Source organism: Xiphias gladius, chromosome 9, assembly GCF_016859285.1.
Source record: "Xiphias gladius isolate SHS-SW01 ecotype Sanya breed wild chromosome 9, ASM1685928v1, whole genome shotgun sequence".
Lineage (NCBI taxonomy): Eukaryota > Metazoa > Chordata > Actinopteri > Istiophoriformes > Xiphiidae > Xiphias > Xiphias gladius.
The window spans coordinates 16,981,747-16,999,077 of NC_053408.1; the positions used below are offsets into that span (position 1 = coordinate 16,981,747).

Consider the following 17,331-nt stretch of genomic DNA (forward strand, 5'->3'; position numbering starts at 1 on the left):
TACTTGTCTTCTTGTGTATAACTGGCCAAACATAGACGACATTATGTCATGTCCAGATATTTCCGGCTGGATATATTTAAGCAGTCTAAAACAATACCAGATGCCAGGTTTTGGCATCAGTCCCCTAGAATAAAAGAGTAAAGTCTTCTTTCTAGAGCTCATATTTTGCATCACCATTCAATCATACAACGGTAGAAGAGTCAGAGAGACCAATTTCTACACCTGAACCTGATCAGAAAGTAGACCAAAATGTGATGGGTTTTGAGTAAAGGGACTACATAATTCTCAAAATTGCTACCAAATATAAATCACGGTTTTGTGATCTGATTAAACTTCTAATCAGTCTAAAACTAATGTAATTTGTCTGGGTTTCAGTGGAGCAGCTTAAACACTCTCTCAAAGGTTTTTTTCCACCCTGCTGAAAATCAGGTTGCATACAAACACACATGGCCACACACTTGAAAGACCAGGCTAGCTGCTGCGAGGCTTTGATCAGCCAAAACTGGACAAAGAGACAGTTGAAAGAGAGTGGAAGACTGACAGATGATGAAAAAGGGAGTTTCACCACGTTGGTGAAAAGAGCCTCCGTGGCTCCAAAAGTAAAGGTAGAGGTGGACAGAATGAGGAGGGGGAGGGGGAAAAGATAAGTGTGGGATCGGCCAGTCAGGAGGTGAAGTGTTCAGGCGTAAAGCGATGGAAAGTTTAAGCGCACTAAGGCAAGAACAGAAAAAATATACAAAGGCAGAAATGAAAGGACTTAATGGGATGTTTAAGAGAAGCAAAGGCACACGATGTACCCTTAGTTTTACCCCCTTTCTGCCATGGCATCGATTAAAGCTTCAGAGTGTGAGTCCAGGTTGTTTAAATCTTTCACCGCTGCTGTTACAATTAATTTTTCTCTCTTTCCACACCACTGCTCGTGCAACTACAACTCTGATATATATAACTGCTGTGAGAGAATAAAACGAAGGAATTTGTATTATTATTGCAAGTACCCTTACAAGGTCACGAAAGCGTGCAAGGAAAGACTGGACCTCTCCTCCCCTTTGTCTCGCAATATGTTTAAAGGCTTTAACCACCGTCCACTGAACCGTATATTCTGTGGCCTGGTGTACTTCTCTTCCCATAAGACACAGGTTAGAGAGGTTTGCGGATTGTTGATGTTGGAACGTGGTCGGGCTCTAAAAGGAGAATACGGTCAGCTGATGAGGAGCAATTCTGGCCACTGCTAAGGTTACACAAGAAAATTGTGTGACTGTCTTGTGGTGAATGTTCGGGTAAACTAACCTCAGTAGGCTTTTTATTCTTTTCACAATCTGTCACCTTCCTCCCTTTCTTCAGTAATCCAGAAAACATTGAAGTGATTACGACAAACTGTATTTTGAAGAGTGCAGCTTTAAGAACAAATTTATTGTGCATACATTCTTAACAGCTGGTCCACTTTTCTTTAAGTCAAAGGAGTCAATAATAATAATAATTTTAAAAAAACCACTCCGCTTTCTTTTTTGTCATCAGGATTTCAAACGAATGACTTGGCAAGTCATCAATTGAGTCGCATTAGATTTGTAAGTTTTTGTCTTGACTTTCTGCAGGAAAACGTCTGCAATTGTCTTCACTGCCCAGTTCTAATTCAGGTCAGAAGCAGGACAAATGCATGAAAGGTTTACCACTACATGTGCTGCCGTGGCGAAAGAGCCCCTTATATTTTGCTAAGTTGTACTGGGATCTGGAAAAGAGGAATGCAGCCGTAGAAAAGGATCGTAAAAAGAGCTAATGTATGGCAGGCTTCTTATGGTCTGTGCACATGTATGTGTACGTGTATGCATACACGTGTTTTTCTGTATTTGAGGGCAAAGAACGTGATCTAAGATGCACGTGGATGCCACTTAGTGGGAAATATAAGCCTGAGTAGCAGTTTAAAGAGGGTCTCTGAGAACAAATTAAATCATAAAGTCATAAAAAAAGAGGCACTTACTTCCCAACCTCATCGATGACAGGAGCTGGACACAGTAAGAATGTGTTTTCCACTCCAACCGGCGTTTCGTCTAGAAGGCAAAGACAGCATTTTGATGAATGTACTGTATATTCATCCCAAGTAGACTCCTAAATCCGAATTACTCAGCTGTCTGTCACTGTAAACTACAGATAATATACAGACAGGTACTTGTAAGGGTGGAACAGGTAGAGTTTGATCAATAAAGGCTTTAGAAGGAGCCAAAGTTTTGTACATTTATGTGTGACCATTTCCCTGCCATACAATTAAAGGTATGATGAGTTTTCTTCTCGTGAAGAGTTGCTTTTTAGGACTCATACTGCAAATATATTGTGTTTTGAGGAGATTGTCGTATCTCCAGAGGTTATTTTGTACAGTCCCATGCTTTCCCAAGAGAAATACACAGGTTCACACACTGATGAAGAAGACAAAACTACTATAAACCCTGTTACAGAACAGCTGGGTTTACATTTAAGAAAGAACAACCAAAAGTGTGGGACTACTCACTGACTGTAAAGGTATCATTGATTTTGAAGCTGCAGAGCACCTGGTTGATGTTTCTGGCATGGAAGAAACCGTTTCCTCTCACCACCACTTGGAAAGACTCTGGTTACACAACACACATTGACATTATAACATTTCAGACACTTTTCAAGTGCTCCCTTACAATAATTCAGTTCAATTGTGGTTGTTCATTTGAACTGTGCCACCCAAATAAAACTGCACCAAGATGTATCTGAAAATATGGTCCTCAGTCCTCCAATCTGAGATCTGTAGTGCGGTTCATTAGGAGTGAAAACATGATGTATCATCTACAGAAAATGAGACTAAAATGCAATCCCAAAGGTGTAGAAGGAGAAAAACTAATCAAAAAAATAAATACTAACTCTAGACTGACATGCACATTCAGCTACTCTTTCATGACTAGCAATTTTGTTTATTTATTATGTTTTTCAGTATGTTTACTTACTTTAAACTTGTATGAATGTATGTATATATGGGAATCTACTTATGTATATGGTTGCATATATGCTCATATATGCATTTATATACCCCCCCCTTTTTTCCAAAATAGATTTTTCGTCATGTAAGTTATTGTCACTGTTATATAAACCAGTAAAGGAACGAAGAAGAAAAATAAATTTGGCAGGGTGACAGGTTGTCAAAACTTTGTTCACTGAACAGACAGACTAGTTAGTCATGTGACTTTAATTTATGAGCCCTGATTTGCTTGTAATTGGGCAGAGAGAATCTGAAAAAACAAAAAATAAAAATACAACAGTGTCAGCTTTCCCACCCCACAACTGAGCCACTTGTAACTGCTGGACATTAATTTAAATAGTTGAAATGTTGCCTATACCACAGGACACGAACCTGCAGGACTGAACTGAATAGTACAGCGCTCGCCATAACAGCATCATTCAGTTTTTCAGTAATTCACAAGCAGATGTGAACAGTGAAGTCCCTCTGCTTTTGTCAGAAATGTTGATTCAACCCCTGCTTTTATCTGTCCATTTGTGCATTTTAATGTCCATCTAATGTTGCTTTAACTATCATAGCCTTTCTCTTGGCAGGACACTAAAGGATGTTGTCTATTTTATATTTCAGCTGCAGCCAATCTCAACACTGCTACTCTCTCGTGGTTAATCCTTTTAACGAGACCCTGCGATATTATTCCCAGTGCGGTACCCTGTCCCAATAGATTTCCTTTAAGTGACCTGGATGCCCATATTTGGTAATTTTTCAGTCTGTACTTGTCATTATTGAAGTGAGAGAAGGAGAAATACGGCACCCAGTAATAAAATTAACACACTTCGAAAAATGATGGCAGGCTGGCATCAGTGTCAATGACTCAGGAGGGACCCAGTTCAGTTTGTGTATGTGTGGGTGTGAGTTTGTGTGTTTTTAGCTTCTCACCTCCTGCACACACACTGGAGGGCTCAGCTGCCAAAATTTCAATGCAGGATTTCTTGATGATCTAGAAGGGAAACGAGGAGAAAAGACATGGATCATTGTTCTACACTTATAGTGATAATGATCTGTTCTTACAGAGCCAGTGTGGTGACTGGACTGACTAGCTGATTAGCAGCACCACTGGATATAACTTGTTGTAATTGAATGACTTCTATGTTAAGTCTTTGTATTTGTACTTTTGACTGTTTTCTGAAGTCAGTTCTTCAATATCCAAATAAGAATTAAAAGGTAATTCTACTGAAACTGAACACGTCTAAGTTAAATACATGAATTTGGACGTATGCACGCCTGCCCTGTTTGTCAGTTTTAGCCACAGGACTGCTTCCCTGCACAGACAAGTCTTTATTTACCGAATCAATGACTCCCCGGAGGGCGTGGAAGCCACCCAGCACAGGAAACACATGCTCGATGGTGTCTGCAATAGTAGCCAGCTATAGGAGGAGAGGAGAGACAGAGGTGTGGATGGAGGAAAGAAGGGGAAAAGAATTAAGTAACTAAAAGAGAAAGGAATTAAAGAAACAATTCGTGAAACCATTAAAAGTGAATGAGTAAATAATGGAAAATAAATATACAGATGTGACACAATTTTAGACATTGTGGACAGAAAGAACTGTACTAAGAGAGTATGAACTCTCCCACTCACATCCTGTTCACATTAATAATGACCCATCAGGTAATAGGTCAATCTACCATCAGTCAAATAGGGCTTGAACAAAACATGAGGGAGCGTCTTGAAGCCAACGGTGTCTGGTTACTGAAGGTCAACAAGCCCTCATGACAGAACAATCCCTTGGCTCTCAAATATCCGTCACATTAAATACAGGAACCTGAATCATCCGTCTCATCATGGTGAAGCTAATTGTTCAGGATTATTCAAGTTACAAACACATCTCCAGTCCAGCCTCGCGTGTTGGAATCCGCTGCAGCCTGAGAGGCAGCTCACAGTTAAAAATCACTCAGATTGGTTTTCAGGAAATTTTAAATTGTCGGTAAGCCAAAGTGCACAGGGGCCAGTGAACACACTGGCCAGTATGCAACATGAAAGTAACAGCATTTTGGAAGTTTCCACAGCCCTGGATTCCTGAGCACACCCAGTAAAGTACATGCATGGTAAACTGTATCTGGCTTGTAGATTTTAAAGATAATCACGGTCAAGCTTAGAGAATTATTTTTATTTCAAACCAGATGTATAACATATATGGAATATACGTGCCAAATATAGCATAGATTTATTGCAGTGGAAAGGGTATTACCTGTGTCTCATTGAAGTCTTTTACACCAACACAGTACACAATGGCTCCAAGAGACCTGGCCCTCTCTGCCTGATGTTACAAAGAGGGAATAAATCTATTATTTTCAGAAATCTGGCACTCGAGCAATGAGAGTAACCCTGCTTCCAGAGCAACCACGTCACTCGAGCTTTAACTGCAATAGTTTGAGAAATCAGCCTCAGTATGAAGCTGCTACCTCTTGCTGTGCAGTGATGAGCTGATGCTCCTGCAACTCTCCGTCTGTCAGTGCAATAATCACGCTGGCCGTGCCTGGAAAAACACAGAGCTGTGCTATTACTTCAACATAATGCAATTTAACCTGGAGCAAGTATTCACAAGAATGAGTAATTTGATGCTTACCAAAGTTCTCATGGTATATCTGCTCATTTGCCTTTAAATAAGAAGACAGATTGACAGGAAATACCAAGGTTTCACATTTAAACAAGTAAATCAATGTAATCTGATTTAAAAAAAAAAAACTTGATTCCACATGAAAATATCATAAAAACAACAAAGGCTTACCCTCTGCAATCCAAGGTGCATGAATGTGTCTCCACCTGGAATCTCCCTTTTCAGAGCATTCAGCCCCTTTCTGATTTCCATTCTGCAGAGAGGAAAAATAGCAGAATGGATTTTGATGATACATTTGATCTACAGTTTTTTCCTATTGCTCACCTATTTGTCAGACTAACTCAAGTACTGTACTTATGTACAATTCTGAGGTACTGAGAATCACATTTTATCCAGCCTTATACTTCTACTCCACTTCACTTCATAGACGAATATGTTACTTTCAATGCACTACATTTATCTGACAGATATTGTATAGTTACTTTACTGATTAAAATTTTTTGCATTAAAAACGTGATAAACTTACAAAAATACAATGCATCCTTAAAGATTTAACTAGTGGTTTCCTATCTTTTTTTCTGCTTGTGACTTCTCATACAAAACAGTGTGGGCCCAATCTGGGGCCGCTGGTTGCATTTCAGTAACCGTTTGAGGCCCAAAGAGATAAAAGTATTTGATATTTCACAAAAAAGCAAAGATTAAAGAAAAATCCAAAAACTGGAAAACGACTTGTGTAGCATATCTTTGTTTTTTTCTCTTTCGTCTCCCATTAATCATCTCATAACCCCCTCAGATTTATCTTGTGACCCTTTGGAGGTTGGGAACCCCTTGAGTAAACTACAAGCTGTAAATAAAATATTTCAAACTAGCTCCACCACGACCTGCTACAACAGTAAAATGCAACTTACACATTGATGCATTAGTGCATTATTAGCATCATGCATTTTGTACTTTTACTTAAGAAGGCTTTTGAATGCAGGATTTTTACTTGTACTGGAGTATGCTTACATTGTTGTATTCATAATAAAGTAAAGGATCTGAATACTTCTTCCTCCACTGACGACTCAAGCTGGAGACACCTCTGTCAGAAATGGAACCTCAGTTTACGCAATAGTGGTTAATAGTGAGTTTCACCTCTCACACACGAAACTCTAGCACAAGATAACACTGAGATTTATGCTATAACAGACACATGGTGACATGAGTCCATTTTCAGCTTCATGTCGGTTTAGAGAGTATCTGCTTTCACTGTGGTGCAATGGTTTGAGTTTACTTTAAGGCTGATTGTTCCTCCATATTTAGAACACAAATTCAGCTTGGGTCTGTCAGTTGCAGTTAATTAATTACATTAATCAACCGACTGTATCAGCCATGACTTAATTTACCTGTTTTCTGTCAGTTTCATGATAGTGGATGCTCTGGAGGAGAATGTTATGAAGGACATCCTCAGCATTGGACTGGAACGGAACAAAAGGAAAAAAAAACAGAAACAAAACATCATTATACCTAATATGATGGTAAGTGCAAAAGACAAAATTCAACAGCATTTGGCATCTGGATGGTGATTTCCCACCTTGCACAACATGTAGAATGAATAGGTTAATCATTTCAGTTATGTCAATACTCAATTGCAGGATTGCTCCCAAGCGACATGTTTTCCTCAAAATCATAAAATAACTGGCAGTAACCTACCAGGAGTTTTACATGCCAGACTTAAATTTGACAAAGCGAGAGTCCTTTTATTTAAACAATGAATATCTCATTGAGGACAAATTACCTCTCTTCCTTTGAGGTCACTCCAACAGTCTGTGTATGAATTATTTTTGTTGTTTTGAATGCAGCCCAATGCACTAAGACACAAAATCACACCATACATGGATTTTTGCCAGCGTGCTGGATTTTGTCCCCTGTGCGTGACAGGCACTTAGCTGCTGATATTCAAACTGCGTCACAGAATCCTCAGATGTAAAAATTTTTGTTATCTTTGTTTACTGGTGAAAAGCTATATTTAGAAAAGACTGACATGCATGTAAACACACACACGCTTAAATATCTGAAGTGCAAAGTGTGTTGTTTGTGAGAGAAAATAATGCCGATTTGCGCTGTTTAAAACTTTCTCATGTTTGTTTCAAACTGAAACTTTGAGAAGGGTTGGTTGTTTGCTTTGGCTGCCCAACAAAGCTCCAGTTGTTGCTGTCGCAATATGGACGCAAAACAGAGCCACCTACGAGGTGGAGGACAGATGTGACAATTTGTTGACATATTGCATTTAATTCCACTCTTACTTTTCTAGTGCTGCATTGCATTGAAATGTAGACTGCATTCTAAGGGATAAAATGGAACTATTTAATGCTCAAACGTATTGTAAAAATAAGAACTGAGTATCATTTGGAGAAAAAAACTGAATTGGGCCACTTTCAGCTACAGTGTCATTTCAGTTTTCGTTAGCCTTGTCCACTTAAAGCATCCACCAAACACTGCTCAGCATTCATAACACTTGGCCATCATATAGGTAAAGACCTTCCAGCCTGTAGTCATTGATGGTAACCCTGCTGACACCAGACATCAGCCGAGCTACTGCAGAGACAGAGCGAAACATCAGCCTGGAGACTGAGTGACTTTGCATATGGCCAGTTGTAGCTGTAGGGACATATTTTATTTTACTTTACCGGGTTGACTGGTGTGTAAAGTGTGGGTTTCTCTTTAGTGATCTACATCTCGGGGCTCCAGGAAGCCGAGTAAAGAGGCAACAAGGCTATTTAGTGTCTAGAGACTTGCAGTCCAGTTGTTAAAATTCTTCCAGTGTTACAGTATACAGTCCACCTATGTAGTTCCACTTTTTTCCTGCTTATTTGATGGCTTAATTGCGCTGACATGTATGTTTCCATACATGTTAATGCTTTTACCTTTTGAATTTCTCAGCTAAATTCTCCACAAAGTAGTAGATTTCCTCCCAGTGATCCTTCACACTGCCAGATCTATGACAAGGAAAAAAGGAAAGTCATTTAAATATAACAGCAGTTATGTTTAAGAAATTCATGTTAGCTAAACATCTCGACATCGCTGAAACAACTTAAATCAAGTTATGAGTTGTGTACAATAGTCATAAATGCACATAAAGTAATTGATAAGTTTTCTTCAAAGCACATAACAATAAGACCGGGAGGAAGTGAGAAATATCCCCAAGTAGCTCAGTGCTTTTAATGACATTGTTAGCATAAAAGCAGAACAGGTAACTCATGGTCATTATTAGCTAGCATGGTTGGAAGATAACAGATGTGAAATATAATTTCTGTATATATTTGAGTTACAAATGATTTGTTCAACCAGAACTCAAACAAAATACGGAGGCTTAAGCTATTTTTCATACATACACTAATCTCCATATGGCAGAGCAGTCAAACTAGAAAAATACAGCTTTGGTAGCCAAAAACGACAGGGGGTAAAATCATTAGCTGTGCAACATGGAGAACAAGCTGTTTGTGTACTGGGCAGAACACGACTGTTTAACTTGTTACAGCAACCTTACTATCGATCACAATTATGTGTAACAACAAGATTTATTTTTTGTTTATTTAATAGAAGGAATATAACTTTGATCCCATAATTACTATCAAGAGCCTGCATGCTATTTAGCTGTCTAGTTAGCAACAGATAAATAGCTAGTAAATACTTCATCTGTTACAAAGCCTTGGAGGAAAGGATATTAAACCTAAATTTCATACAGAACATGGATTTTCCTGTGTTTGTATCATAAACACCACTGGGAGAATAACTTAAAACAATTAGCCTGCACTATACATTAGGGGCCAGTAATTTCCTGGTGACATAAAAGAGGCTGGTGGCGGGATCTGGTGTGTAATTTAGCACCCCTCTGGATCCTGAATGAGCCCCTGAAGGCTGAGGAAACAGGCCCTGGTCTACCCAGGGGAGCCTCCGTAAAACTGGACTTTTATTAAAAAAAAAACTCCCCATGGAGCTACCTTCATTTCCTCTGTGCAGACTATGTGTTTGTGTGTGTTTCTGTGTGTATTTGTAGCAATTTTAGTAAGTGTGATTAAGCATTAAGGGAGAGGGCTTCCGGCATGATGTGACCAGTCAGCAGGTCATGCGCTAGCTAACGAGTGAGCCAGAGAAATGACACAAGGGAAATAAGCTAATTGACTGTGGTAAAACTAGAGGCCTGTTTAGAGGATGAATCTTACTTAGATTAAAGAGCAAGGCTGACTAAATGTTATTCTAGGTGCTGACTAACTGATGTAACAGTATTACACACACTGGCACTGGCCAGCATTGATGTGTAACAGTTTCTCTGTATGTGACAGAAAGTCAACACCAGTTTTATATCCATGGGTATTAGCTGGATTTATTGAACAGCTTCCATTTAGCATAATGCAGTCCACTGAGAAGCCTTTGTTTCTGTAAACTGCTGAAATTAAACAGTAAATAATTTTAAAAGTTAACATTTTACATAAAACAACTCAGAAATGACTTCAACTCATGAACCAGACAAAACTGTGACTCTGTTATCCTAGTTTACCTTTTAGTTGTATCATTTCTCAGCAAACTGGAGACCAAAAAATCTGTTTGAGAATCGCATCTAAACACAATAAACAGAGTGAACCATTTCTTGCATGTGTGCTTTCCATCCCTTAGGCTGATGTGAAAACATTTGTTCAGTATATGAGATTACTATTACCAATCTGAGAAATACAGCTGCAGGTTGCTTTGGAAAACAGCACCAGCCACATGGCCAAAACTTGAAATGAAAATGAATTGTGACTAATGTTATTTGTCTGCAATTGAGTGTCACAGATGTTATGCCCCATGGTGTTTTTGTGTTATTGCTTTGGCACACTTGGGGGATGGGTGGGGGGAGTGTGGTACACAGCCAGGGAATACGAGAGACTTTCCCATCACGTCTCAGTCATTCAAGGCTTTTTATCCTGCCAAACTGGACTCTGGATCTGTATTAAATACTGTTTGGTAGACTTTATCTACAAGTTCACTGTGTTTTGTATCCTTGTAGACCCAAATTTTCTGCTTTTAATAAGCAATAAGACAGTTTTTAAGTGCCCCAAAGCTTATATATTGTCTTTAAGAGGTTAACATTGTTGGTCACCTATTCATTCAGCGATTACTTTTGGAGGTGTTGAGATATCGGAAACTCACAACAAACTCAAACTCTCCAGCTACATGCATTTCAAGGACAATCAGCATGAACAACAGTAGCCATCATAGTTGAAAAGAGAGCCGCTCTTACTGGAACTTCATCAACAGAAAATCGCTCAGAATTGCTCAGAAGAAGCTTTTGCAGAAATGAGAAGAACATTGTACTAACACCGCCAAGGGCTGAGGATTAGGTTTGGGTTCCCATAGGCCACCCATGCTGAAATTACTACTCCATATACAATAAAGCATCCACAATAACATATACACATTATGTAAGTTTCAATGTTTTCCCTCATCCAGTCTGGACGGATACAAAAGCCAGTCAACTGCTAGCATTTTCTCAGTGTTGTTGTTGCTCTGATGACACGACTTGTTCCCCCACATCAAAACTTTACATTCCTTTGAGGCTGACGGAGCAAAGAAAAAGGACAAGACCTTACAAGCTAAACAAAAAATCCTCCCAAAATAAAAAAGCTTGAGGCAGAGGGGGGAGGTGTTTAGCTTGGATGTCCAACAAAATGTGCAGCGCAAACAGAAATAGTCACACAAGGATTGCACAGGCACACACATAGAGACAGCCTCTAACCTGAAGGAATGGCAGGAGCCAGTTTATTTTGCAGATTGTTCCATTACAGCAACAGTGGAGGGGAAAAAAAGAATATAAAGTCTGGTAAAACTTTCCTGAAGCTAATAGTTGTGTAGAGGTGTGGGGATCATTTTTGAGTATTTATTTAACATCAGGGTGAATCTGAGGACTCCCACCTTTGGTTTTCAACTGCTTATCTTTAATTCTGAACCACATTGGCTCTTGTTTGTCTTGGAGCAGTTTGATTGTCTGAGGTGGCTGCAGTCATGGGACCGAGGCCTAGCTTGCAGTTTCATTCACCTGTTCAAACACTGTTAGGAGAGGAAGTGGGCCATTTCATTCTATGATTCTTGATGAAACCATTAATGCGGTTCCCTTTTCCCCCCTCAGTCCTTTGATCTAATTTTAATGGTCTGAGCTGAGCCCTGAAGTTCGGCGGTTTGGGTTTGGACACAGAAAATAAAGGTTTTGAGAGGTGAGGGTTGTTATAATTTGCCAACAAAGTGATCGTGCCTAACAGCAGTTTGAAGTTATGTCATAGCAAATCTTCAAAGCCGGGCGACAGTGTTTTCTCAATTGATAGATTCTCAGAGGAAGATAAAAAACATGTGCCTGACTTTCTGCCATTTGAGGGTTGAGAGAAAAAGAAACAAGGAGGAAGAAAAGAAAGGAAGCAGCAAGGGAACGACAAAGAGCCTTATCGTTGAGATTACAGAGATCACAGTAAATTCAGCTGAGTAGGAGGGAGATAATATGAAAAATCTGTTGGCTCTATAGCGGACTTGCTCTGCCAGAGGAAACATGGCAATGATTTGATGAAAACTTCAACTAAAAGGCCAAGTTTCTCTCTGACCTGCTTCAGTCCGCTTCAGCCAACGCAGCCGGCAAGCACGTTGAAAACAGCCTCACGCAACACCACCACCAGAGAACCAAAACAAGGAGTAAACTACTGATTAAATGAGTGTGCGGTTACATATATTTATTTGACTTTTTTTACTTATTTTTACTGGGTCCACAGCACTGATCAGCATTACTGTTAATGTGCCAGTGTTGCCAAATTTTGCTGTTTAGTTTCCGGCTGTTTGCCAGATTCTGAATAAGCCATTTAAAACAACAGTATAAGCCATTTAAAACCAAAGCAAAAATCAGGCAGAAAAAACATGAACCCGATCAAGCAAAGGATCAAACCTAAGAACAGAAATATTGTAGAAGTCAAGAGTAGACTGTAAGTAGTGAAAAGCATAACATGAAAATAATGGTGGAGGTAGTTAAAGCAGGTAATTACTACATAACAATGTATAATGTGATGTTAAAAAAAAAAAAGGTTGTGCGGTAATCTGACAAACATAGAAAAATCAGGAAGATAACAGACAAAGCGTGCAAAGATTAGGCATAATATCAGCTCTTAAAGCAAATTCAAAACCATATACAAAGGAACAGCAATAGTGGCCAACAAAGGTTTTCCTCACTGGGATAACAATATTCTCTCTTATCATTGATCTGGTAAATGTTTCCTTAGTATTTTTGTGAATTATGAACTTCTATATGTGGGACGCTATACCATGATGGAGTTAAGATATTAATCAAGCATCATGGAATTTAATATATTTTTTATTATGCTTCCATGTCCAGGGACTATGTTATAACAATGGCCTAGTTTCTACGTTTGTTGTCCTGGATCATGAGAGCTTGTTTATAGACCGTATTTTACTGTAATATCAGTGGCAAGAGACCAGGTATAGCTGATAAAATAAAAAAAGGACAGGAAATAATCAAGGAATAAGCAGCTGCTGAAATCACTGTAGGGTCTGCAGGATGTCCTCTACAGCCTGCACTCGGCTAACAGATGAATACTGCATTTAATATCTAAAAAGGTGTGGTGCCCATGTGACCTAGGGGGGTTGTTGCATGTCATTCCTCATATCTCTCCCCCTAAAATTCTGTTATCTCTTTACTGTAAAAATACATAAAGAATATCAAAAAAACTTTCCATGGACTGAGTTGAGGTTGTGTTTCCATGTGGATTAAAGGCATTGTTAGAGTCCTTTCAGAAATGCAAATAAGTTGAAAAATGGCAATAAAATTTAAATCACAAAAGAAAAGATCCTCCACCAACACCTCTAAATTAGTTCAGTGTTAAGTTGCCCTAAATTATACATAAATTATACATAATGAGTAATTTCTTCTGCTGCTGCATCAGTACATAATTTAGTGCATTGATCTACTATTTCCAAATGGCTGTGGGCATTAAGGGAGGTAATCATTATTGTTAAGCAATGCTAAACAGACAATGTTAAAAGAAGACAGGAATTTTCTAGATGTCCCCCACGGGTCTGAGCCGACCTAAAGAATAAAAACATCTTAAGTCAGTTATAATAATACCTTTTTCTGCTGACTGGGTGAGATTGCATAAAATGAGTCAGCCAGTGAGTGTTTTTGAAAGAGTGTATGTGTGTGTGTTTGTGTGTGTGTGTATGTGTGTGTGTGTGTGTGTGTGTGTGTGTGTGTGTGTGTGTGTGTGTGTGTGTGTGTGTGTGTGTGTGTGTGTGTGTGTTTGTGTGCGTATCTTTCTGTCTTTTCTGGCCGGCTGTCTGTTGAGGAGAGCAGATATTTCAGCTGGAGGAGGGGAAGTGGTTAGAAAGACAGAAAGACACTGAGGTAGAACAAGAGAGAAATAACAGCAAAAACAGTACGAAAAAGAAAAAGCAGAAACAACACCTCATCATGCTACTGTGGAAACACACACAACGACAGAGCAGAGCTGTCTTTAAAGGATCATATCAGTGTGTTTCCATGTTTTAGGTCTTTAACTACAGGTAATGTGTACTTTACATTTATGCTGACTAGCTTCAAATGCAGGCTAGGGACTTATACAGTCATGGATGTTATTTGTCTAACTTCTCAGTCATCTACTGGTTTCTATGTATTTACACACAGTATGTAAATCAATTAGCAGACTCTTGCCCATCACATATTGATGTCCCATCACAGTGAACACCAACCGTGAATTAATCTTTGCCAGCCTTACATTATTGTTGCACAGATGAGGTTGATTTAAAAACTTTAATTGTATTACCTCATAATGGCAAACTTGATTTTCACTGTACAAAAAGTTTTCATAAGTCTGCTTAACTATTTTCATCCTATAGAACAAGAGTTAGATTTTACAGCCACACTATAGCGGCTCTGTCAAGCTGTACGTGGGCACAGTGCTGCTTTGAGGAAAATGCTAAGTTCGACATGCTTACATGTTCACAACGACGATGATAAGATTCCGACATTTAGCAGGCGATGTTTACCATGTTCATCATCTTAGTTAGTGTGTTACACTGCAAACATCTGCTAATTACTGAACAAAAAAACAAAGTACAACTTTGTTGTTGAGACATTATTGAGATATCAGTCTGGACCAAAGTGGTGGACCCACCAACTGACCAACTGCCCCCAAACTGACCTAACATATCAATTAACTTTGATATTGATAATTAACTGCTTTAAGGTTCCTTTATTTAATGTCTCAAATAAAGGGCCCTAAAGTGGCCATTTTGAATGTCAGGGAATTGTTGACTATGCCTGCAATTCTCTAACTCTTGCAAAGGATATTACAGCTGAAGCAAGTTTGTTTGATACTAAGCCTTTTTAAATTATTGTTGAGGAGTAACTGCTTTTCGTCTTTAAATCCTTAACCAAATCCACTCTCAGATACCCAACAGGCACTTCTATCCCACAGGGCAATGGGATGACGGCATGTGGGAAAAAGTTCCCTTGGTCTGAAGGCTTAGCAGCTCTCAGCTTCGTTCTCACGGTTCAAAGTGTCTAAGAAGGAAAAATAAAAAAATCCCAACTCCGCTAAAAAGGCTGTCTGCCATTCCAGCTGGGCCTACCACCATACCACCCCAGCCTGTATCCAATGATGGTACTCCAATTTAACTGACTGGGCACAAGGATTTGTTTGTTTAAAACCACTAACCTACTTTTACAGCCATTGCAGAAGTCAAAGTCTTTACTGCGTGATTTCTGAGCTAATGCTGCATTTCTATTCCAAAACCGAGAGGAATTGTTTGGAAAAAACTATTGGATAACTGTTTGGTGAAGAAGAATTTGAGATGTGTGTCAAAAAATACAGATTTTTCTTTTTCAGTCTTTATCTGACCATCTAAAAATGTGCACTTTTTTTTCTGTTAACTGAGGCAGAGCCATGTATCAAAAATTACCAGGAGGTTTGGATTAGAGTTAGACTGGGATTCATCCGCTTTAAAACCTCATCCTTTTTTTGTCCCTCAGTGCATGAAGGACTGAAATCATATAACAAGACATTTCTTCCTGCTGAAAACAGCACAGCAACACTCCGTGAGAGGCCAAATGACAAAACACAGAGTGTGTGTCTTTCCACAGCTAAAGTATTTATGGAGTACAGCTGCATTGGGTTTTCCACTGACTTGCTTGGGTTCAACCAGCATGGATGAACGCCCAAACGGAGCGCAAGCTTGTTAATACATCAACAACAATAAAAACATTTTGAAGCCATGATTAGTGTTCTAAAAAGTAGAGATAAGACGGATATGGTTGTGATTTGACTACAGCCTATCAGAGAAAGATTATTATTATTAATAGCAGCAAAAAACTGCTGTGAGAATAGTGTATCTCTTCTTTTAAAAACAATGATACTGGATTAACTATAAGTGGGGGCAATGAGGCGTACAAGGTGAAGAGGTAACGGGGGTCTGCTGGAAATAGGAGAGAGATAAATGGAAAGAGCTTGTCGAAAACAATAACAGGAAAGCGGAGAGACACTGTCAGAGATTTAAAGACCAATCAGTATAAACACGATTCGTTTAAGCAGTCTTCCTAAAGAGTTGAACATTAGCATTTGGCCTACAGGTGAATCCTTTAATCTACCATATATGAACACACCTAAAACCATTCCTCTGGCGATGTGTTCCATATAAAACAAGTTGAGGCCCATCCGCTCTGATTCAGCATACATCCTTATTTTAGGCTTATGGTTTGACTATGTGCCAGCTAAATGGACGAACAAGTAAATCTCTTCAAAACTCATGTGCTGAAACGTCCTGAATTATGCTGTCATGTCTCTGGAGTTCTGGTTGGGAAACTGGCTGTTAGATTTTGTTTGTATGTACATTTTTATCCATGATAGGGGTGTAGCTCTTGCCATGGCAATGTTAGTCTCCCAGTCAGTCCGTTGGTCTGTTGGTTGGTCAGTCCACCACTTTGGTCCAGACTGAAATATATAAAAAGCTATTTGATGGATTGCCATGCAATTCATGGTTCCTAGATTATGGATCTGATCACTTTGATGATCCCCTCACTTTTCCTATGACGCCATCATTAAAATATTAATATGTTTAACCAATTGCTTTATGACCACATACCTGCAAACATGAAGACATTCTCATAGACTTTAGCTGTACTTTCTATTTAGTGTTAATTAGCAAATGCTTGCATGCTAACACACTGAACTACGATAGTTTACATGGAGTACCTACAGGACATGTTGTACCTGCTAAACATCCGCATGTTAGCATTGTCACTGTGAGCACCTTAGCATTCTGACATTAACATTTAGCTCAAAGCACCACTGTGGCTAAGTGCAAACGGGCAGAGCCAATTGCATGGCTGTTGAGTCTTAGTCTAGTTTCTGTGCGTCTGTATATAGGTTCAGAAGAAATCAGAGAACTCAGTTAATTTCTTGGTATGTGTAATTGAAAACAATTTACCATACACCAAAACACGGGAATAGGGTGTCACATTGTTGACTGCGGGTGGCAGGGTGTGGCAATGGCCTTATATGTTCCCACATATTATTTAATTAAAACAGATTTTTAAACTTTTACTGGCCAAAGGACGGGAATTCTTCATGGTTTTTTTTTTTCAATCCACACCCTTGTGACGTAAAGTTAAATGTGGAAACAAATTATGTGCATGTCTTTTCATTTTGACCCTGTTTTGCTCATCAGATTTTT

At 39.1% G+C, this 17,331-nt stretch overlaps 1 protein-coding gene across 2 annotated transcripts in view; it reads right to left on the reverse strand.

Moving 5' to 3' along the window:
• The window catches only part of antxr1c (ANTXR cell adhesion molecule 1c), a 41,137-nt gene that overhangs the window by 20,195 nt on the left and 3,611 nt on the right, over nt 1-17,331 (reverse strand). For both annotated transcript variants that reach the window (XM_040135662.1, XM_040135660.1), the window contains 10 exons: nt 8,496-8,567; nt 6,975-7,046; nt 5,761-5,842; nt 5,599-5,629; nt 5,435-5,508; nt 5,221-5,289; nt 4,318-4,398; nt 3,911-3,971; nt 2,501-2,599; nt 1,976-2,045 (listed from right to left, as the gene is read on the reverse strand). In XM_040135662.1, the coding sequence (XP_039991596.1) occupies nt 1,976-2,045; nt 2,501-2,599; nt 3,911-3,971; nt 4,318-4,398; nt 5,221-5,289; nt 5,435-5,508; nt 5,599-5,629; nt 5,761-5,842; nt 6,975-7,046; nt 8,496-8,567 (711 nt within the window). The remainder of the gene's footprint in view (nt 1-1,975; nt 2,046-2,500; nt 2,600-3,910; nt 3,972-4,317; nt 4,399-5,220; nt 5,290-5,434; nt 5,509-5,598; nt 5,630-5,760; nt 5,843-6,974; nt 7,047-8,495; nt 8,568-17,331) is intronic.